The 27,511-nt window shown below is 44.7% G+C and overlaps 1 protein-coding gene across 1 annotated transcript in view; it reads right to left on the bottom strand.

Moving 5' to 3' along the window:
- Window positions 1–16,819: 16,819 nt before the first annotated feature.
- tmem164 (transmembrane protein 164) overlaps window positions 16,820–27,511 on the bottom strand; it is a 39,062-nt gene continuing 28,370 nt past the window's right edge. The window contains exons 4-6 of the mRNA XM_084140958.1: window positions 23,401–23,479; window positions 17,890–17,990; window positions 16,820–17,246 (exon numbers count right to left, since the gene is read on the bottom strand). Of these exons, the coding sequence (XP_083997084.1) occupies window positions 17,040–17,246; window positions 17,890–17,990; window positions 23,401–23,479 (387 nt within the window). The 3' untranslated portion in view covers window positions 16,820–17,039. The remainder of the gene's footprint in view (window positions 17,247–17,889; window positions 17,991–23,400; window positions 23,480–27,511) is intronic.

Here is a 27,511-nt window from a genome sequence, read left to right as displayed (position 1 = left end):
TTACATACTTGCTGATGTATGTATACACAATCCATTGTGTTGCATGTGTGTATGTATATAAAACATACAGTATGGTTTAATCCCCGACACGCTTCATCTAAGGCTTAGAGACTCGTATAAATCATCAGAAATAAATAAAATGGTGCTATTGGACCTCATGTTGGGGCGGTTGCGGGTTTAGTGACTGGTCATGCGGACTCATCGATCATATCAGACTTATTATCCTTGATATATGCAGATCTGTTCAACAGGTGTTTTTTTCCTACCAGTGTAAGTCAACACCCTGCAGGTTTGAAAGGACAAGAAGTCACAACTAACCCCCCTCCCAACTCCCTGCCTCATGGCCTGGGGGTTAAAGGTGTAGTCTGTCGTTCAGTAGATTGTGGCATCAGAAGGGGACATTCTCTCCTGGGCTGGGACAGTAAAGAGTTAGAGTAAAAGGGTTCTATCGCCCCTCTCCAGCCTCCCATCGTAGGCCCCTTTCCCTGTCCAGCCCATGACTGGAGATTCCTCTTAGAAGCACACCCATAACACTTCATGTTTTACCCCTGTTAAATCGTGAGTTTTTATAGCTGACCTGTATCATTCACTCGTCCATGGGGTTGATTATCTGCTTAAAAGATAATCTGACAGAAGGCTCTCACTCAACTCTGGCTCTTACAAACTCCCTCAAAGGAAGTCGTGCTTCTCATTTAATATTGTCATGCATGTAAGTTGGCAGGTTTAGTGAGCCAGGTGAGTGATTGCTGACATCATCAGGATGCTCACATAATTCTTGTATGACATTTGACTAGGACCATTCTTTGCCATTCATGAATCAGTCTTCCGTATGACCGTAAGTATATCATGTAACTTTAACATGGAAATGACTGAACGTAAAGGTTCATGAATATCAATTAATCTCAGTCAAATGTGATGTGATTTTTCCTGGTGTCCTTCAAAAGGTAATTCTGACTGCTCATTTGCAGTTAGTTTAAACACACCTCTGCCCATGGATGAGTGGCCGTTGTTCATACTGACACAACTGGGATAATGTGTGAAGACAATGTCATTTGGCTACATTGCCGGGTTTAGCCCCAGCATTCCTTGTATATGTACCGGTATGCATATATTTTTGTGGAATGCTTACGCTCCTATTACCTTTGTTTGTTCGACCGAACCAAAGATGCCTCTGGCCCATAGCGATGTATAGAGATCATAACATGGAAGTAACCTGTTTTTGCATGGACATTGCCATTGAGGGCTTACGCCATTTTAAAATGGTCAACTGGATGGGGATTCCTATGGGTTGGGAGTGATTGGCCAATGAGCAGAGCATTATTTTCTTCTTCAAATTAGTTTGCCTAGTTTGTAATTGGCTTTAAGCTATATGACTGCCATCTAGCGGCCACAAATGAAACACGATTTGGTTCAAGACTCCATCACTGCAGGTGGTAGTAAGTCACCAATATTAGCTTTACACTTTTTTCAAACATCAAAAGAAGGAAATGTACTACTTTAAAATGGAGAAAGCCTCAATGGCGCTGAGCCTGCTGTCACAGACGCCATAATGGCACAGATAAAACGTAGCGATCACTATACATCTATGTTCTGGCCATGTCCAAATGCTGCTCTTCAGGCCTGGCTTCCTGTCCTTCCAAAAAACACCCCTGCAAGAGACAAAATGTTACTTTTTCCCGTCTGTTTAGTTCTTTTTTAAATCTGTTTTTTGTACGATTTCTAACTTGTCTTTTGATTTCTTTAGCAACCTGTTATTCAATGAATGTTCATTGATTCTTTCTGAAGCCTTACCAGGCCTCAAGGATAGGGAAATTACTAGGTTGCACACATTTATTTTTATTTTGTTGTTGTCACTTGTATTTTCATTATTATTATAATTTTTTCAACAACAACAAAAACCCATAGCGTGCCTCCTAGATGTATGGGTTTCTGTGTTTCTTTCCTAAAGACCAGCAGTTATACTTTATATAAAAGATGAGTTTGTCCTTATTTTTTACGCCATTAAAGATGAAAAAAAAAGCCTATTTTCTTTACTCTGGACCCAGTAGCTGCACTGGTATACAATCGCACTAATAGATAAACAAAAAAATAGAAATAAATGAATCAATAATAAATGAAATAAGAACTACAATAAACTTGTGTTTGGAACTTTTCTAAGATTTACTAAAAGAAAAAAAATGAAATGACTGTTTTTGTACATCAAAATCAATTCTTTTCCCAAAAACTTTTGGATCTAGTTTCTAAATTATTTTAGTGGTTTTCTATGTTCTGAAAATGTGAGACACGGAGTTGTGCGAAGTGTCGCTGTGCAGAGTAACTGTCTCTGCTTTGGTGGCATGACGGGACGTGGGGTTGCCTGGCGTAACCCCTCACACCCACCTTTTATTTCTTCTACTTTGAATTTTTGGTTCTTTCTCTGCTTTAGTAACTTAAATGTTGATGGAAGAATATGAACTGGGATATATATAAAAAAGACTCCTTTAGAGCTAAAGTCTCCTTTCTCTCCCATTGAATTGCTGTTAGTGTGATGAGACTTGAAATGGGCATTTATGATAGTATGGCTCCAAAAAAATACAAATGGAAAATTTTACAAAAAAATGTGTGGGGAGGGAGAAAATCTTATATATAGATGGGTTATCAGTGGGTATGTGAGAAATGGCTGTGGATATGATCATGTAGTTTTAAACATTGTTATTACCGTTTAAATTCATTTAGCCAATAAAAAATAAATAAAACCAAGTGAAAAGAGAAATGTGTGTGTGAGTTTTGTGTAATGGGTGTTTTGTCATTATGTTAAACGACTGATAATGTATTTGGTTGTATGCTTGGAGAGTTGGAGCCTGATTGAATGTCATACAATACACAATAGGTTATATTTACAGTTTGGTTAGAAGTCCATAGTAATGGGAAGGAAATAATGTAGGTGCTACACATTGATGGTGTTAGAGGTGTTCGCCCCTTACTATTTAAATCGCTTTGAGCACTGTAAAAGCGCTATATAAATCAAATCTACACCTGTAGAGGTGCAAGGGTAAAATCACAGGGGAAGCCAAGGCCCCCAAAAAATAAGGCATATTACAACCTGTGTTGTGATAATTGCGTAGTTTGCTCTATAACCTGTTAGTTCATATGCCTTGACACCGTGATATATAGGCCTAAGGGCGAGACAATAAGAAGACAGTGGCAGAATAAATTCAACCACACATTTGTTTCATTGCAAAACTGGAGAGCAACATCTGTCCGGTGAAGTCCACAAAACATATTGCATGTAACAAACAGTTAATTACCTACAGCATGGTCAAGCAAGGTAATGTTTCCAACATTTTCAGACTACTATTGATTTAGAACCACACAGTTACCGCAAAATCGCAAAGAAAACAGGAGCTGCTTCAACTATTCCACCACCATTTCAACATTATCTAATCACCTATGCTTAGTCTAATGCAGTGACAACTAAAATATACAAAAAACGATTGTCAAATAAACGTAAACGTGATGTGGCTATCCATGGTACTGATTTCTGTGCGTGTTGTGCGCATGCAAGTAGAAAAAACACGTTGAAGCCAATGCCATCCTCCTAATTCATGTTGCCTAAACAATTAGTTACCGGAGTGTAACTCCAGTTCTATGAGTGGAGCGGAGCCCCATAGGGGAGCTCTGCTCCTATTGGTTTACCCACTGCCCTAAAGCAGCATCAGCCTGAGACAAAATTATGCACACACCTGCAGCCAATTGGAGTACAGGTGTCCCTATAAGAGGGAATGCCTCCCCTCAATCAGCCTCCCGAGATATTTATCTTCAGCGAGACTAGAGAGGGTCGGCAGGGCCTTAAGTCCTATGGGGCTCCGCTCCACTCATAGAACTGGAGTTACACTCCGGTAACTAATCGTTCTATATCGTGGAGCTCCGCCCCATAGGGGAGCTCTGCTCCTATTGGTTTAAGGCGGAGCGTAGCGCTCCAAAATGTACTCCCTGCCGAGCCCAACACTTCCCATCAAAATGAAAAGGTCAGGCCTAGCAATGGCTGCAAACAATTCCTGCAGTACTGCAACCACTGTAACCATACAAGTGTCACAATATACTGCGTCATCGGTTAAAAACCCGCCCCACCTAGTCCAATGGCAACACCAATAACTAGTGGGCAGATCACCAGAATACAGGCCATACTAATCTGTACTAGCAGATAGATGGTACCTTAATATCCTGTCACAATAATACCGACCACTAATGGAATGACACAGAGTGTCACTCTACATTGTGTATACGGTAGGCCGCCTCACTCAATCAATGGAATCCCAGAGATTAGTGGGCAGATCCCAGAACATGATTCATACTAATCTGAACAAGCAGATAGATGACGTCACATTCCGTCAAATTGTCATGACCGGTCTAATAGTATCGTAACCCAGGTTACTACTATTATCCCTCATCATTCCGCCTCAATCCAGTGAATCACTGGTGGGCAGATCAATACATGCCCTCTACTGTACTGAACCTGTCAGTCAGGAGTCATGTCAAAAATTATGTCCTTCTATCAGAAGCGGACCTGAAGGAGACCTGTCTCCACAGTCCTGCATTCCTCTCTCCTAGCTCAAGTTCTCCCTTCAGCTACGCTGAGTACAGACTGAGCCAAAGATTTAGAAGACATATCCAAGAGATAGAAACGGATAAATGGAGACGGTGTTGACCATGACGCGCTCTACATATATCCTCTACCCCTGTTCCTCTGAGAAGGGCAGTAGAAGCTGCTACTCCACGAGTGGAGTGAGCTCTTATACCCTGAGGCAATTGTCGCCCCGCTGTCTCAATGCCTTCACAAAGCCAATGAGACAGACGCTGTTTCGAAAGTGGTCTACCTAGTGCAGCCGCACCGTGACACACAAACAGCTGAGGCGATGACCTAATCGCTGCTGTGCGCTCAACGTAACACGCCAAGGCGCGCACTGGGCACAGGCGATGGAGCCTTTCCTCACTCCTCTCCCTATGAGGGGGAGAAAAAGCCCACAGCTCCACGGTCTGTGATCTATATGAACTCTTAATAACCTTTGGCACAAATGCCGGGTTAGGACGTAACACCGCTCTGCTCAGATCGCCATTAATGGCCAGGCAGTCGGGTCTCGTCGAAAGAGCACACAAATCACTGACACGCTTAGCAGTAGTCAAAGCGAGCAACAGTGCCGTCTTCATAGACAGCATCTTGAGGTGTATTTGATTCAATGGCTCGATTGGCGACTTACATAGCGCTTCGAGTACCAAAGCCAAATCCCACTGAGGAAGCGTGGCTCTAGGCATTGGCCTAAGCCGCCGCGTTCCCAATAAGAAACGTTTCACTAGAGGGTGGCTGAAGACATTGTCTCTGCCAAACCCCTCGTGACAAGCTGAAATCGCCGCTGCAAACACCTTAATGGTGGCGGGCGATCGCTGCTTATCAAACATAAGCTGTAGGAAAGAGAGAACACTCTCAACCTGACAACTCATGGGGTCTACACCTTGTGTGACACACCATCTTGAAAAAACGTTCCATCTGCTGGCATACATCCTGGAAGTGGAACTGGCACGTGAACCCTGTATGGTCCTGATTACTGAATCAGATAACCCACGGCACTCTAGCCTGTCCCTCTCAGCAGCCAAGCCTTCAGTGGTTGGCCGATTATGGGCAACTGCCCTATCGAACCCCCCGCCTGAGACAATGCGTCCCGTCGATGTGGAATTGGCCAAGGTAGCGCAATCAACATCTGACTCATCTCCACAAACCAAGGAGCCCCTGGGCGATCGGGGGCTATCAGTATCACTGACAGCCCTCCTGATCTCACCCTGGCTAACAGTGGGAGAATGCAGGACAGCGGAGGGAATGCATACAGAAGAACTCGGCCACGGGTGGTGCGCAAATGCGTCTCTTCCCAGTGGCGGTTCGTCCTGTTCCCTCAGAGAGAACCATAGGGGACATTGCGCGTTCACACGTGACGTGAATAGATCCACCTCTCCCGAACTGTTCCCAAATTTTGAGAACAATGTCCGGATGCAGACACCACTCGTCGTCTCGAGGACCCCCTCGCGACATGTCTGCTCCTACGTTCAAGTAGCCCGGAATGTGTGCTGCTCTCAATGAGCGAAGGTGCTCGTGAGCCCACAGCCACAATTCCTCTGCCACCCAATGGAGAGCAGGAGACCTGACTCCTCCCTGGCGATTTATGTGGGCTACTGTGGTCCGGTTGTCTGACCAGACCAGCACATCGCGACCCCGAAGGGTAGACGCGAAGTGGGTCAGAACCTGTCGAACCGTTTCCAACTGCAAGAGGTTGATGTGGCGACTCGAAAGAGACAACACACCTCCTATCGCTTGGGTCTGACATGTCCCTCCCCATCCAGTCAGAGAGGCATCTGTGAACACTGGAATGTAGGAGGACACCTTGCTATTGGGACTTCTCCAATAGTTCAGATCTGCACTGAGCGAGAGGGGAACCACCACCAACCGATGACGTTGACGCACTGGGTCTAGTCTTAGTTGGGCGAACCATCGCTGCATCCTGCGCATGTGCAGGAGTCCCAGCGGAACCACAGAGTGGGCTGACGACATGAGACCCAAGAGTGACATGATCGACAGCGCCGTCACCGTGTGATTCGGACGACACTTCCTCAGGGATAGCAACAAGGCTACCCTTCGAGGGTCCGGAATTCGAGCCCTCATCATTACAGTGTCTAGCTGTATCCCCAGGTAGACAATCTGATGACTGGGCCAGGGCGCGCTCTTTTTCCAATTCACAGCGAACCCCAGACGTGTGAGATGAATCACTGTCTGTGTCGTGTGAGTGATCGCCAGCTCTGCTGACGGGGCGAGAACCAGTAGGTCGTCTAGGTAGGCTAGTAGCCTTATTCCCTGACGACGCAACGGTTCCAATGCCGCCTCCACACACTTGGAAAATGTGCGAGGTGCCAGGGCGTACCCGAATGGCATCCTTGTGTATTCGTACGCCACCCCTTGAAAGGCGAATCGCAGAAACTTCCTGTGACGCGGCTGTACCGGCACATGAAAGTACGCGTCCTTTAGGTCTATGCTTGTACAAAAGTCTCCCTTCTGGACACATTCCAGCAGACGTTTTGTCGTTAGCATTCGAAAGGGCTGTTTGGTTACGCTCTCGTTGAGAATGCGTAAATCCAATATCGGCCTCATTCCCCCCCGTCTTTTTGGGCACCAGGAAGTAGGGTGAATATAGCCCTTTGTTCCTTTGCTCCTGGGGAACTACTGTGACCGCCTCCTTCGCCAAAAGTTCTGTAATCTCTGAAACCAGAGCGGCCACTTTTTCTGGCGTTTTCATCACCGTCTCCACCACTCCCCTGAATGGGGGTGGGGTCCGATGGAATTGGAGGGCATAACCCTTCTGCAAAGTCTGTTCTAGCCAGCGTGAGAGGGTACAGCTTCGCTGCCACTGCCAGCAATGCAGAGAAAGCGGGCGAGAGCGAAGCTGTGGTACATTCAGTAGGAAGGACCTGTATTCCTCTATGGCCCTTGCCGCCGCTGTTCTCCAACACTGAGGTGGTGGAACAGCCCAAGGTGGGCCTCCCATGAAAGGGAGAGGAAACATCAGTGCGTTCTGAGAGAGAAGGAGGAGCAGAGACATTGGTTAAACCCGTAACCGTCGTATTCCTGCCCTCCGTGAACGCAGCGCGGGTCTGAACTGCACTGACCGAGGCCACAGCCTGCGACAGGGCACCATCCCCAGCGAGCGATTGCGTCATCATCCCAGACTCTGGCTGTGACTGCAATTCGCTATTACAGCCCCTCACTACAATACTCCTAGGAGTCTGTAATATGAGGTCTCTATGAGGTAACACACCTTGATACCTTCTTAACCTTCACCTTCTGTGTGTGTTCAACTCTGCACCTCTGATGGGTTGAGCTACACTCAGCGTGGTGAGCATCAGCGCGTTCTGTGAGAAACGGGGGCGCCGATACGTTGGTTATTCCCGTAACTGTAGTAATCAGGCCCTCCGTGAACGCAGCATGGGTCTGAATCGCACTAACAGAGACCTTAGTCTGCGATAGTGCGCCATCCCCAAACAGCGGTTGCGTCATCCTGTCTCCTGACAGACTGCAACCTGCTATGAGAGACACTCACTACAGTACTCTTTGGAGTCTGTAATGTGAGGTCTCTTTGAGATAACCCAAGACGGCTCCTTGGTATCTTTTTTCCTTTCACCTCCTGTGTGTGCTCGGCTCTGCACCTTTGGTGGGCTGAGTTACACTCAGTGTGGTGAGCATTGGCGCGTTCTAAGAGAGGTGGGGGCGCCGATACGTTGGTTACTTTCGTGACCGTGGTAATCGGGCCCTCCGTGAACGCAGCATGGGTCTGACCTTAGTGCGCCAAACCCAAATAGCGGCTGCGTCATCTTGTCAGAGTCTGACCTAGACTGCAGCCTGCTATGTGAAACACTCCTTATACATGAAGTGTTATTCATACCTACCCTAAGTGCCTGTTCAGCAACGCACCCCTGGTGGGCTGAACGGCGCTCAGAGTGGTAAGAGAGAGAGGGTGAGATATGAACGCTCTCGGACGTATTATGGAAAAGGGGCTCTTTTTTGACAAAGTCAGATGGAGCCAACTCTTTATTGCATACATCACATAAAGCATTATCATCATCACCCATCCCTTCAACCGAAGGGTGGGGGGGAACAGTGGCCACGTTCGATCCCGACGTGTCCTCCATCCACTCCCCTGCGTCCCGTCATGTGCGCCTCCTCTTGTGGCCTCCTTTTGGGTGCCAGGTCGGCGTTCTCACCACTTCTCTCGCCGGCTGTGTCAATGGGGCCACCGTGGCTGCTGGGGGGGCTGAGCCCGCTCTCCTGCCTCCTGTAGCCGCCGACTGGCACCGGATACGCCGCCTCGCCGTAGACCCCTGTCTACCCTGGGCGGCGGAAGTGGACGGTCTTTGGGTTTGGGGTGCAGGGCCTAACCTCCCTGCCAGTGGCAGGTGTCTGGCCAGCTGCTTCTTCTCCTCGTCCAGCCTTGAAAACCTCTCTGTCGCCTCTTTAACGGCAACTCCGAAGAGCCCGTCGTCAGAGAGGGGGGCGTTCAAGAGGGACGTCCTGTCTGCCTCTTTCATGGTCGTCAGAGACAACCAGAGGTGTCGCTCCGCGACCACCGAAGTGGCCATAGACCTCCCCGAGCAGACGGCCGAAGCCTGTGTTAGGTGCAAGATGGCGCCAGAAATTCTGGACGCTTCCTCCACCTCCTCTGGTTCCAGCTCAGTCTTACCCGTGGTTAAACGGGACAGAGCGGCTGCCAAGAGGGCAATGTTATTGGCTGCTGCTACAGCCTGGGCTCCCAAATTGAAGGACTTCTCTAACAGCTGTGCTGTGAGACGGTCCTTCTGAGATGGTAGAGTGGCCTTTTTGGAAGAGGGCCAAGGACTCGAACCTTTCCTTGGCCTAGAATAAGGGCCGCCCTCCATTAAATCAACCTCCGGTACGGAGGGAATAGGGGGCAGCGCTATTTCCAGCCGTCTGGCAGCTCTCTCAATGAGTCCGGGAAAGTCTGACCTCAGAGAAGCTGCAGCGAAAGACAGGGCTTCTGATTTCTCAGAGCCAGTGTCGTCATCGCCATAGGAACTACAGGCCCTCTCACTAACCAAAGGGGGGCTTGAACGTATGAGGGATGGGGTCAGACTGTTCCATTGGAATGCCTGCCTCCTCCTCATAGTCCCCATCATCTCCAGTCTGCGCCGTCAGATGACACCTCTGAAGCAGAGGCTAAAATCGACAACATCTTCTAGAGGGATATCCTCCCTGAAAAACGCCCAGCGCTGCTTCCTCTCCTTTATAGAAAGGAGGGCGCAGGAGGCGCAGTTAGGGGGACTGCTGACGCCCTCTTTGGCATGCTGAGACCCCAAACACACGAAACATAAGTCGTGGGAGTCGCCAGCCGCCATGGAGGAGCATCTGCATTGAGCTCTGAAAAGAGCTTTTGGGGGTGGAAAATCTCCAGGTGTGCTCATTTCTGGGACGACATCGATGAACTGGAAATCGACGGTGTATCTCGTCCTGAGTCTTTCTTCGTGTCTTCTTGGCTTCTCCAGTCTAGTCCAGTCGCTGAAGATAAAGGGAGGCTGATTGAGGGGAGGCATCCCCTCTTATAGGGACACCTGTACTCCTATTGGCTGCAGGTGTGTGCATAATTTTGTCTCAGGCTGATGCTGCCTTAGGGCAGTGGGTAAACCAATAGGAGCAGAGCTCCCCTATGGGGCGGAGCTCCACTATATAGAACAGTCTATGACTCATTCAGTACACTTTTAGTTATTGTTGTCCTAGGCTACCTGGCTAAAATGCTTGCTCACTAGCCTAACTTCCTTTCATGGGCAATGAGGCGCCAGGCCAGCTAGTTAACATTAGCATACTACATCTAGCTACATGTTTGGACCATTCACAGCAGAGCTCACTCAGTTTAACTCAACGCTGATTGGCTTTTATTATTCCATTTTTTTATCAAAGGAGGCCAAATGCTTGCTGGCATCCCATCCTGGGCTGCAATAACATCCTACTCTTTTTGACCAGACTGCATCACATAGATAACCTACAGTCGTGGTCAAAAGTTGAGAATGACACAAATATTAATTTTCACAAAGTCTGCTGCCTCAGTTTTGATGATGGCAATTTGCATATACTCTAGAATGTTATGAAGAGTGATCAGATGAATTGCAATTAATTGCAAAGTCCCTCTTTGCCATGAAAATGAACTTAATCCCCAAAAAACATTTCCACTGCATTTCAGCCCTGCCACAAAAGGACCAGCTGACATGTCAGTGATTCTCTCGTTAACACAGGTGAAAGTGTTGACGAGGACAAGGCTGGAGATCACTCTGTCATGCTGATTGAGTTAGAACAACAGACTGGAAGCTTTAAAAGGAGGGTGGTGCTTGAAATCATTGTTCTTCTTCTGTTAACCATGGTTACCTGCAAGGAAACACGTGCCGTCATCATTGATTTGCACAAAAAGGGCTTCACAGGTAAGGATATTGCTGCTAGTAAGATTGCACCTAAATCAACCATTTATCGAATCAACAAGAACTTCAAGGAGAGAGGTTCAATTGTTGTGAAGAAGGCTTCAGGGCGCCCAAGAAAGTCCAGCAAGCGCCAGGACAGTCTTCTAAAGTTGATTCAGCTGCGGGATCGGTACACCACCAGTGCAGAGCTTGCTCAGGAATGGCAGCAGGCAGGTGTGAGTGCATCTGCACGCACAGTGAGGCGAATACTTTTGGAGGATGGCCTGGTGTCAAGAAGGGCAGCGAGGAAGCCACTTCTCTCCAGGAAAAACATCAGGGACAGACTGATATTCTCCAAAAGGTACAGGGATTGGACTGCTGAGGACTGGGGTAAAGTCATTTTCTCTGATGAATCCCCTTTCCAATTGTTTGGGGCATCTGGAAAAAAGCTTGTCCGGAGAAGACAAGGTGAGCGCTACCATCAGTCCTGTGTCATGCCAACAGTAAAGCATCCTGAGACCATTCATGTGTGGGGTTGCTTCTCAGCCAAGGGAGTGGGCTCACTCACAATTTTGCCTAAGAACACAGCCATGAATAAAGAATGGTACCAACACATCCTCCGAGAGCAACTTCTCCCAACCATCCAAGAACAGTTTGGTGACGAACAATGCCGTTTCCAGCATGATGGAGCACCTTGCCATAAGGCAAAAGTGATAACTAAGTGGCTTGTGGAACAAAACATCGACATTTTGGGTCCATGGCCAGGAAACTCCCCAGACCTTAATCCCATTGAGAACTTGTGGTCAATCCTCAAGAGGCGGGTGGACAAACAAAAACCCACAAATTCTGACAAACTCCAAGCATTGATTATGGAGGAATGGGCTGCCATCAGTCAGGATGTGGCCCAGAAGTTAATTGACAGCATGCCAGGGCGGATTGCAGAGGTCTTGAAAAAGAAGGGTCAACACTGCAAATATTGACTCTTTGCATAAACTTAATGTAATTGTCAATAAAAGCCTTTGACAATTATGGAATGCTTGTAATTATACTTCAGTATACCATAGTAACATCTGACAAAAATATCTAAAAACACTGAAGCAGCAAACTTTGTGAAGACCAATACTTGTGTCATTCTCAAAACTTTTCACCACGACTTTACACATACTGAGACAGAGGGGCGCTGTTTCATTCGCTCTGATATTTTCTCCAGTGAAATACACTTCCTTCAATTCCCAAGAGGCTGAATGTATGAAACACAGAGAGACAAAGGGTACCTTATTTTGGGGAAGTCTGGTTAACATGAATACACACCACTAACCTACACTGAACAAAAATATAAACGCAACAATTTTAAAGATTTTACTGAGCTACAGTTCATATTAGGAAATCAGTCGATTGAAATAAATAAATTGGGCCCTAATCTATGGATTTCACGACTGGGAATATAGATATGCATCGGTTGGTAACAGATGGCTTTTTTTTTTTTAAAGGTAGGGGCGTGGACCAGAAAACCAGTCAGTATCTGGTGTGACCACTATTTGCCTCATCAGGCTGTTGATTGTGGCCTGTGGAATATTGTCCCAGTCCTCTTCAGTGGCTGTGCGAAGTTGCTGGTAGTACACATTGATCCAGAGCATCCCAAACATGCTCAATAGGCGACATGTCTGGTGAGTATGCAGGCCATAGAAGAACTGGGACATTTTCAGCTTCCAGGAATTGTTTACAGATCCTTGTGATATGGTACCGTGCATTATCATGCTGAAAACATGAGGTGATGGCGGCGGATGAATGGCACGACAATGGGCCTCAGGATCTTGTCATTCAAATTCCCATAGATAAAATGCAATTCCGTTCAGTGTCCGTAGCTTATGCCTGCCCATATCATAAACCAACCATGGGGCACTCCTCTGTTCACAACGTTGACATCAGCAAGCCGCTTGCCCACACGACGCCATCTGCCCGGTACAGTTGAAACCGGGATTCATCCGTGAAGAGCACACTTCTCCAGCGTGCACTCACTGGTCAGTTACGATGCCGAACTGCAGTCAGGTCAAGACCCTGGTGAGGACGACGAGCACACAGAGACTGTTTCTGACAGTTTGTGCAGAAATTCTTCGGTTGTGCAAACCCACAGTTTCATCATCTGTCCGGGTTGCTGGTCTCAGACGATCCCGCAGGTGAAGAAGCCAGATGTGGAGGTCCTGGGCTGGCGTGGTTACACGTGGTCTGCGGTTGTGAGGCCGGTTGGATGTACTGCCAAATTCTCGAAAACATTGAGGCGGTTTATGGTAGAGAAATGAACATTAAATTATCTGGCAACAGCTCTGGTGGACATTCCTTCAGTCAGCATGCCAATTGCACACTCCCTCAAAACTTGAGACATCTGTGTTGTGTGACGACAACTGCACATTTTAGTGGCCTTTTATTGTCCCCAGCACAAGGTAAACTTGTGTAATGATCATGCAGTTTAATCAGCTTCTTGACATGCCACACCTGTCAGGTGGATAGATTATCTTGGCGAAGGAGAAACGCTCACCAACAGGGATGTAAACAAATTTGTGCACAAAATGAAAGAAATAAGCTTTTTGTGAGTATGGAACATTTCTGGGATCTTTTGTTTCACCTCATGAAACATGGGGCCAACACTTTACATGTTGCATTTATATTTTTATTCAGTGTATTATTAGTACCTGAGGTATTCACTGAGAAAAGACAATTTAAGGGCAGAAATCACTTTTATTGTCAATACAACAGTGTACATTCCCCCAGAAGAAAAAAAACAAAGTGTACAAATGTAAACCATATCCCTTGTTTTTGAAATGTGTACTTGTAAAGTAACACAAGAATCCCTCATTACAAAATGGGAGCGATCCAATGATCGAAGTGATGGGGAATAGGAAATGGTACTTAACACCTTGTCAACGGGATGTAATCCTTCCCTTATAACAGGAGTTCCCAATGACTGTCCCAAAGTAGAGCTATGCAGGTTATCAATAAACAGATACACTATGTGATCATTTATATAGAACATGTATATTGGGGTACATGATATGGACTGAAATTGGGATGCCCCTGAAATAACCTGGGGCACAACACTCAGAATGTAGACTGAATTGCAAAGTAAAGAACAGGCCTGGTTCACAATCTCATGTAATAGAGAATAATCAACATTATAGTTTCATCTGCAACCTTGATAGTTGTGCCCCACTGAAAATGCCCCATGATTAAAAAAAAATATATATTTTATGAATAATCTCAAGGCCATCTCTTCCTCTAAGATCCCTGTATCTCTCAACAGGCACAGGACATCGTTCCTCCGTCCTGCACCTAAATACCTACTTCAAGATACTTACCTGTCATTTCTCCTCCATAATAATAATCTGATAGGCCAGAAAACAGTCTTAGAATTATGATGTAGGGGGCCTTTTCAGAGACTATCACCTCTGCAGTTTTGTAAAATCAGTGATGGAGAGATGGGATAAAGAAGCGGGAGCCTTTTTCATATATACCACTTGGTCCAGCAAAGGAGAACATGTGAGGAACAGGTTTCTCCTTGTCAGTCATTGAAGAGGCTGTGACCGAGGCTATCTGACCACAGCTATCATGACAACTGTTACTCAATTAAACAATCATAAAGTGATGGGTTTTACAATGGATTAACCATGTCACAGATAAAATGTTACAAACACAAAATGGCAACTTGACCCATATCCGGGCCAACTGGCATGGCAAGCCCAAATGAAGAGTTTAAAGTGTACAGTAACAATGACAGTTCAGTGACATCTGAGAGAGAGCTCTAAAAAATGTTTTACTGAACATAACTACAAAAGGCTACTTTAGAAATAAAAATGAACTCTTATTCAGAAAATCTGACCAAAAAGAAGAAACAAAGGCAAATTTCCCCCGGCCAGCCCCACATCAATAACTACCAACTCCAGAAGTCTTTCCCATTGTGCGTATAGACGCCTGAGCAATGGAGCAGCTGCACCCCCACTTTCAAAATAGAGGTGAAAACATACGTTTTTACACCCCCACTTTCAAAATAGAGGTGCAAACATACGTTTTTACACCCCCACTTTCAAAATAGAGGTGCAAACATACGTTTTTACACCCCCACTTTCAAAATAGAGGTGAAAACATACGTTTTTACACCCCCACTTTCAAAATAGAGGTGCAAACATACGTTTTTACACCCCCACTTTCAAAATAGAGGTGAAAACATACGTTTTTACACCCCCACTTTTTTACCAGAAAATTATGATCCATTCGATAATTTTTAATGATTAATGTTTTGAGTTCGTCTGTGTTTAAATGTATACATGTCCATTTTATATATGATATAATGATTAACAGATTGCATTTTGCATCTCCATAAAACACCTCTGCTTACGGGCCTGGCTCCACGAAGGGGCAAAAGGAGGCTTAGCCCCCTCAGTTGAAACTTGTGCCACTTCCGTTTTATGTCTCTATATAAAAATAGCAAGAAAGTTCAAATTGAGTGACAGGTTGGCGCAAAATCTCTATCTCCGCTGCGCTGTGCGCAACGCAGAGTGTGTGTGTGTAGGTGGGCTATGGAAAGCCACTTGGCGGTTAGGTATGACTCCTTTGGGTTTCCATAAAAAGCGAGAAAAAACGCTTCTCATCTGTGGTAGGCTAGGTAAATAACGTGATATGCCTCCACCTGTAATATTTGATTTAGATTTATAAGGAAGGGGTCAAGTTTGCAGTTAAAGCCCCACCACTACATAGTTTAGTTAGCTTCTTTGCTAGTTGTAAAAGGTGTTAGTGTTATTAGCCTATTTAGCGCTAACCAGATAATCTGCCACTGCCACGATGGATATCAGAAACGAAACCAAAGGCCGCCGCCGCCAAGCACAGCAGCGATGATGCTCCGCTTGAAGAGCCTACTCCCCCTTCCACAAGTGCCACCAGGATAATGGCTCCACAGCCCCCTCCACCTGTTCCTGATGATCTTGGAACAGAGAAGCCAGCCCAGGTTAGCCTAGAATCCTACTCTAGCTGCAGGCTTTCTGTCCAAAAACGTTCAATTAATAGCAACTGTTTCAAAGGATGAGAGTGGCTGCAATACTCGGTTATTACAGATGCAGCATTTCGGTTCCCATGTCAAAAGTTCTGTATTGGGTCCAATGCTAACGCAGACAAGGCCTTCACCCAAAGCGGGTATTCTAACTGGAAGCATGCTATTGATAGAACCAAAGGATTCGCTAGGAATGTGGAAAGAAAATAAAGTTTTAAGTGCTATGGGAACTGAGGTGTCAACACTTGTTAATGATAGGCAACTGGCAAGAACCCATTTTCCACTTTGACAAATGTGTTCAGTCAGCACAGATGAAGCATGCTACACCCAAGGAAAGCTCAACTAATCCAACTGGCATTTGAGGGGGATCTTACAAGAAGATTTCAGGGAGAATGGAATGATCGATTACTCAGGAAGTTCCACAGAGCATCAAGGAGGCTGCAACTCTTCTGAAAAGGTAAGAAACAATCTAGCTGGTTGGTTTTATGGAATGGCAAATACATGTTCATTGCCAAAGCGGGATTGCTTAGTGTGTAGGGCGCTTTACATGGTGCTGATAGAGCACAGCGGAGATTTCGCTAAAATAATAATTAAATATAATTCCAATGCAAGAACCCCCAAAAATGGTGCCCCCTCACCGATTTCAACTGCCCCGCTTAGTCACTTTAAGGCTGTCCTGGCGCCGGGTCTGTGTGCTTGGCTTGGTAAGTAATATTGATCAAATAAGCCATTTCTACCCTATTTTTATCAAATATGTACGCTGCTGGAACAAGTTAATTTATTTTATGTTCATGGTGATGGCGCTTCAAAACAACGGCGCCAAAAAAAGTCAAGCCCCCCCACCCCCACCCCGGTATGCGGACTGGTATGACCTGAAATGCTTATATCTTTACAGTAAAAATAAATATGGTACAAGTGGTACAAGATGCATAAAAAATGTGGATAGAAAATCCCAACATAAGAACAGGCATTTGGATTGAAAAAGGCTACGTTCGTGTGAGTCTCTGTATGTGTGTGTGAACGTTCAGTCAATCTTCTTGCTACGCAGTCTGGCGGTGTCCAGCAGGTACCTGCAGGTGGGGCCGGTGTGGTGGGAGAGGAGGGTCAGGGCCTTCCCATGGACCAGGGTCAACAGGGTCTGGTGACCCGCAGCCCAAACCCGGTACCAAGGCCCGTAAAATGGGTCGGACACTGCTGGACACAGCATGTTGTTGAGGTTGACCTCTGTCATCTGGGAAGAGGAAGAGAAAGAGACAAAAGTGAGAGACTATGTAGAAGGACCACAGGAGGTTGGGGAGGACTGGCTCGTGGTAATGACTGGAGTGGAATTAGTGTAATGGAATCAAATACTTTAAACACATGCTTTCCAGGTGTTTAATGCATTCCATTTACGCCGTTCCAGCCATTATTATGAGCTGTTCTCCTTTCAGCAGCCTACTGTGAAGGCGGCCTTGCTTGGTGTTTGTTTCATTCATGCCATCAGTCAGGCAGTGCGGGAGAAGAGCAGTCCGCTGTGTCATGCAGCTCATTAGTCATGCTAGTGTGTCATGCATCTTTACTCACGTACGTCACGCAAGCTCTCTAATCCAGCTCCTATATCCATCTAGCGTCGCGTTTTAACGTTGCAACTTATTTAAATCACTGTCCTACACATTCTTTGTTGTATGCTACTTCACTGCCTGTGTTCTGTACATTGCTGTATCTCTATATGATCAGTCTGTGGGGTACAATCTTGTCAACATCTGGGACCTGTACATTACAGTGTCTGACTCCTATATCTGTGTCATGTGTCTTGTTACTGGCCTCTCCTTTAAGAGCGAGTGAAGAGGGGAGGAGTTGAGTATCCAGTAGAGGGCTCCCTCCATCAGTCTTACCAGGCCCAGGCCCTGCAGGAACAGGAAGTGATAAAGGAACAGGATGCCAGTGGAGAGGATAGCCCACCACATGTCCCCCAGGGGCTCCGGCTTGTACACGCCTGCAGGGGGGGGGGGGGGGGGGATAGTAAATGTATAAACATTATTCAAAACAGAACTGAAAATACAGTTACGGATTGCTTCCATTTTATGGCTGAGTAATCACTAATGTTCATGGTGATTGTCTATCAACAATGACAAGCCCTGGGGGTCTGACAACTTGGATGGAAAATTACTGAGGATAATAGCGGACGATATTGCCACTCCCATTTGCCATATCTTCAATTTAAGCCTACTAGAAAGTGTGTGCCCTCAGGCCTGGAGGGAAGCAAAAGTTATTCCCCTACCGAAGGATAGTAAAGCCCCCTTTACTGGCTCAAATAGCCGACCAATCAGCCTGTTACCAACCGTTTGTAAACTTTTGGAAAAACTTGCGTTTGACCAGATACAATGCTATTTTACACTAAACAAATTGAAAACAGACTTTCAGCACGCTTATAGGGAAGGACATTCAACAAGCACAGCACTTACACAAATGACTGATGATTGGCTGAGAGAAATTGATGATTAAAAGATTGTGGGGGCTGTTTTGTTAAGAGTTCAGTGCGGCTTTTGACATTATCGATCATAGTCTGTTGCTGGAAAAACGTATGTGTTATGGCTTTACAGCCCCTGCTATATTGTGGATAAAGTGTTACCTGTCTAACAGAACACAGTGTTCTTTCATGGAAGCCTCTCCAACAAAATCCAGGTAGAATCAGGAATTCCCCAGGGCAGCTGTCTAGGCCCCTTACTTTTTGAGTAAAGCCAGTGTGTCTATGTATGTGGATGACACTATACACGTCAGCTACCACAGTGACTGAAATGACTGCAACACTTAACAAAGAGCTGCAGTTAGTTTCAGAATGGGTGGCAAGGAATAAGTATGGTCCTAAATATTTAAAAAACTAAAAGCATTGTATTTGGGACAAATCATTCACTAAACCCTAAACCTCAACTAAATCTTGTAATGAATAATGTGGTAATTGAGCAAGTTGAGGAGACTAAACTGCTTGGAGTAACCCTGGATTGTAAACTGTCATGGTCAAAACATAGATACAACAGTAGCTAGGATGGGGAGAAGTCTGTCCATAACAAAGCGCTGCTCTGCATTCTTAACAGCACTATCAACAAGGCAGGTCCTACAGGCCCTAGTTTTATCGCACCTGGACTACTGTTCAGTCGTGTGGTTAGGTGCCACAAAGAGGGACTTAGTAAAATTGCAATTGCCTCAGAACAGGGCAGCACGGCTGGCCCTTGGCTGTACAAAGAGAGCTAACATTAATAATATGCATGTCAATCTCTCCTGGCTCAAAGTGGAAGAGAGATTGACTTCATCACTACTTGTATTTGAGAGAGTTATTGACATGTTGAATGCACCGAGCTGTCGGTTTAAACTACTGGCACACAGCTCAGACACCCATGCATACCCCACAATACATGCCACCAGAGGTCTCTTCACAGTCCCCAAGTCCAGAACAGACTATGGGATGCGCACAGTACTACATAGAGCCATAACTACACTACATGGAACTCTATTCCACATCAAGTAACTCATGCAAGCAGTAAAATTAGATTTAAAAACAGATAAAAATACACCTTATGGAACAGCGGGGACTGTGAAGATTAAGTTAGGCTAATTCGCTTGCCCCATATATCGTTTCACTTTCGAGAAGAGCAAAACCTATCTCCCAACACTTACGCCACAACATTTGTACAATCAAAATAAACGACTTACATTTGTGATTTTATTTTCTAATGATTTGTTGCGTGGTAAACATGCCTGGGCGAGAAGAAATAGCAAGCAAGCATGGGCTTGGATCACGAAATAACGTGACTTCAGCAATATAATAATTATACGGACAGAAAGTAGGCCTACTAAACAACGCAAAGTAGACAGACAAAAACAACCATATGGCCTCAGCAAAATCAACAGGAAATAACTTGATTGAACAACAATGACTTGCTACGGATTCTGATTCATACACGGAGAAGGGGAGACGAGTGAGTGACAGAGCCACGCGTGTCTGTCTGGGAAAATAAGAGCAGGGAGAGCGGCTTGTTCTATTCCAATCGTTGCAGCAGGCTCAACCGATACCCCGCCCGTTTTATTTACAGACAAGAACTAGCCAATAGTTGTTTAGAGCACCCAGCGCTTCACACTGTTTGAGTGAAAGAGTGATGCGTGCCGTCATCTGAAAATGACCTTTTCCCGATGACGGATAACTACAAAAGAAAGTACTCGTGTCACAATCGTATTCGGAAAAGTCTCCATATCCATTTCGATACTCGTTTTGTCCAAGTAAGCACAGCCTTACTGTTCACTATGTTCAAAAACAGTCCTAAGTAGATAGGTTGTGCATGTACTATGAATGTTAGTATTTGTATAACATTTTTGATTGAGTTTTATTGAATATCATGTGAAAATGTACGCTAACAATGCAATTGTTGTTTGTCCAATGCTGTTGCTTGAACGTAATAAACATTTAAGAAAACAGTACTGAGTAGGGATGGTGGCATCAAGTTTTTTTTTCGGTTTCACAATAATAATCAAATGCAGCCTTTGGATTAATGAGGCCCTTCCCACCCTAGACTCCCCCCCCCCCCCAGAGGGGAGGGGAGGTGGAGCAGAGGGGACAAACAGGCCATTCATTGTTCCCTTGCTTGCTCTCAACCGAGAGCCCTGTGGACTAGCTAGCACTCTGTCATCCAAATGCACAGAGAGCCACTACAGACACCAGATACACAGAGACGCCTTATCATAGATCCATCATGCCCTTAGCTGAGTTCTCTGTCTCACTGCAATTTCACATCAGCCAGTGGAGCAGAGTGCAGAGGCATGGGGTTCCCCTCACCGGGTTTGGGACTCTGGGCAGAGAGTGACTCACAAATTCCACTGTATAATTGGCAGAGCAGTGTCCCATCAGATACAGATGTTATCACCAGGTAGCATTAAGTTATACTGTTAACTCCTACAGTACAGAATTAAGTTATACTGTTAACTCCTACAGTACAGCATTAATGGTGCGGTTAGATGGCACGAGGTAGACGGCAAACCGGATGTCATTGTTTTCAATGAGAGAATGACAGTTAATGTCATTGAGGCTGGCGGTGAATGCAGTCAGCCGTACCGTTGTTTTCTACCGGCTGTTGATTTGCACTGTTTGTTTACTAAAATCACCATAGCAACGCATACCGTCGTGCTGGCTTGCTTTTGCAATTAACGTCTTTCTTGCTTTCTTGTCCCGCTATGCGGACTGGTATGACCGTTTTTGCATCACTTGTCTAAATGCAGCATTAAGTCATACTGTAAACTCTTCTACAGTACAGCATTAAGTCATACTGTAAACTCTTCTACAGTACAGCATTAAGTCATACTGTAAACTCTTCTACAGTACAGCATTAAGTCATACTGTAAACTCTTCTACAGTACAGCATTAAGTCAAACTTAACTCCTCTACAGTATAGCGTTAAAGGTGCTACACATATGGGATACATTTTGATAAATTCTATGTGGAAGTTAGGTGAATTGCAACAGCACTAGGCTGCATTCAAAACAAATCTCCCCCTCATCTCATTTTCCCGTAACATGGCGGAGACTCGCGCTTGAGCCTTCCACTTTTGGTCCATCAGCTTCAAACAGCTCTAAAAACTATATTTTTGATGGCCACTCCAATACCTTGACTTTGTTGTCCTTAAGCCATTTTGGCACAACTTTGGAAGTATGCTTGGGGTCATTGTCCATTTGGAAGCCCATTTGCGACCAAGCTTTAACTTCCTGACTGATGTCTTGAGATGTTGCTTCAATATATCCACATAATTTTCCTTCCTCATGATGCCATCTATTTTGTGAAGTGCACCAGTCCCTCCTGCAGCAAAGCACCCCCACAGCATGATGCTGCCACCCCCGTGCTTCACGGTTGGGATGGTGTTCTTCGGCTTGCAAGCAACCCCCTTTTTCCTCCAAACATAACGATGGTCATTATGGCCAAACAGTTATATTTTTGTTTCATCAGACCAGAGGACATTTCTCCAAAAAGTACGATCATTGTCCCCATGTGCAGTTGCAAACCGTAGTCTGGCTTTTTTATGGCAGTTTTGAAGCAGTGGCTTCTTCCTTGCTGAGCGGCCTTTCAGGTTATGTCGATATAGGACTAGTTTTACTGTGGATATAGATACTTTTGTACCTGTTTCCTCCAGCATCTTCACAAGGTCCTTTGCTGTTGTTCTGGGATTGATTTGCACCAAAGTACGTTCATCTCTAGGAGACAGAATGCGTCACCTTCCTGAGCGGTATGACGACTGCGTGGTCCCATGGTGTTTATACTTGCATACTATTGTTTTTACCGATGAACGTGGTACCTTCAGGCATTTGGAAATTGCTCCCAAGGATGAACCAGACTTGGAGGTCTACACTTTTTTTGCTGAGGTCTTGGCTGATTTCTTTTGATTTTCTCATGATGTCAAGCAAAGAGGCACTGAGTTTGAAGGTAGGCCTTGAAATACATCCACAGGTACACCTCCAATTGACTCAAATGATGTCAATTAGCCTATCAGAAGCTTCTAAAGCCATGACATCATTTTCTGGAATTTTCCGAGCTGTTTAAAAAGGCACAGTCAACTTAGTGTATGTAAACTTCTGACCCACTGGAAATTGTGATACAGTGAATTATAAGTGACATTTTCTGTCCGTAAACAATTGTTGGAAAAATTACTTGTGCCATGCACAAAGTAGATGTCCTAACCGACTTGCCAAAACTATAGTTTGTTAACAAGAAATTTGTGGAGTGGTTGAAAAACAAGTTTTAATGAGTCCAACCTAAGTGTATGTAAACTTCCGACTTCAACTGTATATATGTGTGTGATACGTCAACAGACTTTGTTGTTCCAAATTAGTGTGAATTTGTTAGGAGCCAGGGTAGTGTGAGATCTTATCGATTTTTGGGAGAGAAATGGTAGATCACGGATGGAGAGCTCATTCCATTCTCTTTGTTCAAATTGTATCCTAGTCTGTTGTTGACTGGGGCAGATCCATTTCACTATGTATTGGAGCTAATTCTAACATAGGCCACCGTAGTCTCTATTCTTCTGAATTGTCATGCTAAATATGTATATTTCTTTATTGCCATATTATGTTTTGTTTTAGTGTTAAACATGGATAATTATCACATCTTCTCAAGAAAAAGAAATGGAATGTCCACAGTGTTTGCAAGAATGGCATCGCAACACTAGATGGCAGTCTAGTTTTCCCCAGGTCTCCGCCTCACTCTCACTGCAACAATCTCAACTGGGAGGAGAGTTTTGGTTGGTTGAGTTAAGGTAGTAGTGATGAGTAACTCAAGATGGTTCAATTTCTTGGTGGAAGTGAAGCATCCATGGAATGGAGACAACAAAGCACAGAATTCCATAAGTGCAAAAGAAGCCGGCACGTACCTCCTTTCCTGAAGAGGTATACAGGCACCAGGTAGAGCATGGAATGCTGAATGTAGTAGACCTCCTTCTCAAATGGAAGCTGAAGACAAACAGAATGGACCAGTGTTCAGTATCTACATGATCATCATCAGCTTTATTATAGCATATGTACAGATACATAAATGTCAACAATTAGTGTTTGCCTTACTATATTGCATGTTAAACAATGCCCTGCTCCTGCAATTTACATTGTTTGGCTATGGAAATGTTTGAAACTGTGTGAGAGCACAATTGGATCAAAACATGACTGGTGTTTTGGATTCAGTTAGGCTAACTTCTGTAGAAAACAAAGAGAACCATTCCCTAGGCATGAGTCTAACCACTCTGTAAATTGCCAGCCAGCCTTAACAGTAAAAGGATCTGTGAATGAGATAGTGAGCTGGAACGGAAAGGGAGAGGTCTGTTGGTAAAGCACTGGAAACCCACAGGGGAAACGTAATCTGGTGGTGCATCAGCAGTTTTTCACTTGTCATGCCAGTCACTGCGGCCGCCCCATGATGAGTTCAGATTTTATGTGGCCCCCACCCCCATCAAAAGTTGCCCATCCCCGCCTTAGATGATCGGCTATGACCTATAGATTACGGTGTCTCTGTTGTAGCATACAGACCCTTGCCTTTTGTGACCCATCACTTCACTTCCACCCCCCCACCACTGACTTTGCTGATAGCTACAGTTGAAGTCGGAAGTTTACATACACTTTAGCCAAATACATTTAAACTCAATTTCACAATTCCTGAAATTTAATCCAAGGAAAAAATCCCTGTCGTAGGTTAGTTAGGATCACCACCTTATTTTAAGAATGTGAAATGTCAGAATAATAGTAGAGATAATGATTTATTTCAGCTTTTATTTATTTCATCACATTCCCAGTGGGTCAGAAGTTTATATACACTCAATTAGTATTTGCTAGCATTGCCTTTAAATTGTTTAACTTGGGTCAAACGTTTCGGGTAGCCTTCCACAAGCTTCCCACAATAAGTTGGGTGAATTTTGGCCCATTCCTCCTGACAGAGCTGGTGTAACTGAGTCAGGTTTGTAGGCTTCCTTACTCGCACGCGCTTTTTCAGTTCTGCCCCCACATTTTCAATAGGGTTGAGGTCAGGGCTTTGTGATGGCCACTCCAATACCTTGACTTTGTTCTCCTTAAGCCATTTTGCCACAACTTTGGAAGTATGCTTGGGGTCATTGTCCATTTGGAAGACCCATTTGCGACCAAGCTTTAACTTCCTGACTGATGCCTTGAGATGTTGCTTCAATATATCCACATCATTTTCCTTCCTCATGATGCCATCCATTTTGTGAAGTGCCCCAGTCCCTCCTGCAGCAAAGCACCCCCACAGCATGCTGCTGCCACCCCTGTGCTTCACGGTTGGGATGGTGTTCTTCAGCTTGCAAGGCACCCCCTTTTTCCTCCAAACATAACAATGGTAATTATGGCCAAACAGTTCTATTTTTGTTTCATCAGACCAGAGGACATTTCTCCAAAAAGTATGATCTTTATCCCCATGTGCAGTTGCAAACCGTAGTCTGGCTTTTTTATGGCGGTTTTGGAGCAGTGGCTTCTTCCTTGCTGAGCGGCCTTTCAGGTTATGTCGATATAGGACTAGTTTTACCGTGGATATAGATACTTTTGTACCTGTTTCCTCCAGCATCTTCACAAGGTCCTTTGCTGTTGTTCTGGAATTGATTTGCACTTTTCGCACCAAAGTACGTTAATCTCTAGGAGACAGAACGCGTCTCCTTCCTGAGCGGTATTATGATGGCTGTGTGGTCCCATGGTGTTTATACTTGCGTACTATTGTTTGTACAGATGAACTCGGTACCTTCAGGCGTTTGGAAATTGCTCCCAAGGATGACCCAGACTTGTGGAGGTCTACAATTTTCTTTCTGAGGTCTTGGCTGATTTCTTTTGATTTTCCCATGATGTCAAGCAAAGAGGCACTGAGTTTGATGGTAGGCCTTGAAATACATCCACAGGTACACCTCCAATTGACTCAAATGATGTCAATTAGCCTATCAGAAGCTTCTAAGCCATGACATCATTTTCTGGAATTTTCCAAGCTGTTTAAAGGCACAGTCAACTTAGTGTATGTAAACTTCTGACCCACTGGAATTGTGATACAGTGAATTATAAGTGAAATAATCTGTCTGTAAACAATTGTTGGAAAAATTACTTGTGTCATGCACAAAGTAGATGTCCTAACCGACTTGCCAAAACTGTAGTTTGTTAACAAGAAATGTGTGGAGTGGTTGAAAAATGAGTTTAAATGACTCCAACCTAAGTGTATGTAAACGTCCGACTTCAACTGTAGGTGGGACAACCACATCTCAGTCATAGTAAGTACATTTTTCCTCAAAGTAGCTATCTTAACATGAATTCACTAACTGTAAGTAAGAGGATTTGCTAAATGACAAATTTGTATGTGTGAGAGGAGCCTCACTGTTTGTCAAGGGTTCCTGAGAGCCGCCTGTCACGTGCTGCTGCTGTTACTGGGCCAACAACACAATAAACCCCGCCGGCATGCCTGCTGGTCTGTCTGTCTGTCTGTCGACTGCCAGGCAGCAGTAAAAGAGGTAAGAATTGGCAGTCACAGGCCCAGAGTAGGTCAAGAGGACTCAAGCGTACTGAACAAGGGCAAAGCCACATAATGAGGCCTTAGTTACGCAAGTAGTATTTGTCTTTACTGCTGTTCAACATTCAATACAGTTGACACAGTATGGCTGGAATTCTTGACTTGAGAAACTCAAAAGGGTGCATTCACTTTCTAAAAGATAGACAAATCTTCTGTATGAACTAAAACGATTCTAAATCCTTACTGCTCATCAGAATGACCATCCGTTCAAACCGGACGGCATAGATGATCAATCTCCAGGAAATAAACTAATTCCATTCCGGTATTGTGAACTGGACTAAAATAAAATGAATGTCTTGTACGGTCTGGCTATTTACCACCATGTTGTGTGCTTTGTTGAACTATTTAGAAAATAGTTTGAAATAAAGTATAAATGTGTGGCCATACTTTCCTTGGTATTGAGATATAAATGAGAAGGTGCTTGATGTGTGTTCTGGATAGACATCAGATAGTTGGATATACACAGGAAGATGACAGTGATCTTATAATCACAGTGTGGGAAATGGTTCACCAACACAGTCACTATAACAGGCCTTACACATACAGTACTGTTTAAATGTTTGGGAAGTGACATGTTTCAAATACACACCAAATAGGCCTATCTAAATGTACAACATTAACACATCTGTTAAAAACAATCAACACACTAACATTGCTGTAAGGTTAAGTACAGTATCAGCCATATGATCTCTGGTGAGCGTGTGACCATTGAGAAATACCAATAGCATTACAAAGCACAGATCAGTGTGAAAGAAAACTTTGATGACGCAGCGTCAGTGTATGTGTGTGAACCCTCATTCACCTCACCATGTAGCTCAGATTTACCAAACTTGGTCCTGGAGAACCCAAGGGGTGCACGTTTTGGTTTTTGCCCTAGCACTATACAGCTGACTCAAATAATTATCTAATCATCACGCTTTGATTATTTGAATCAGCTGTGTAGTGCTATGGCAAAAAAACAAATCATGCATCCCTTGGGTTCTCCAGGACCGAGTTTGGTAAATCTGAGCTACATGGTGAGGTGAATGAGGGTTCACACACATACACTGACGCTGCGTCAAAGTTTTCTTTCACACTGATCTGTGCTTTGTAATGCTATTGGTATTGACCTTTCAAACAATAAAAGTACTGGGAATATGAGATGGGCGATATGAATCTGTATGCTTCACTGCCACCTCCCTTTGGTTAAATCCTGGCAAGGATCCATCATACACGGGGTGTATTCAGTGAGGTGAAACGTTCCAAATGTAGCAGATAGAAATGTAATGAATAGAGCTGACAATTTACTATTCTACATGACAGAAAATCATATTCTACACAATTGTTTAAAGTTTTATTTGTCACATGCACAAGTACAGTGAAATGCTTAACTAGCAAGTCCTTCCCAACAACCCAGTATTCAATATCAAAAAGTATAACTAGAAAAATAAACAGGAGAA

Source organism: Coregonus lavaretus (genome assembly GCF_964263955.1).
Source record: "Coregonus lavaretus genome assembly, chromosome: 24".
Classification (NCBI taxonomy): Eukaryota; Metazoa; Chordata; class Actinopteri; order Salmoniformes; family Salmonidae; genus Coregonus; species Coregonus lavaretus.
The sequence above is the reverse complement of the archived record's forward strand: the minus strand, read 5'-3'. Positions and strand labels throughout refer to the sequence as shown.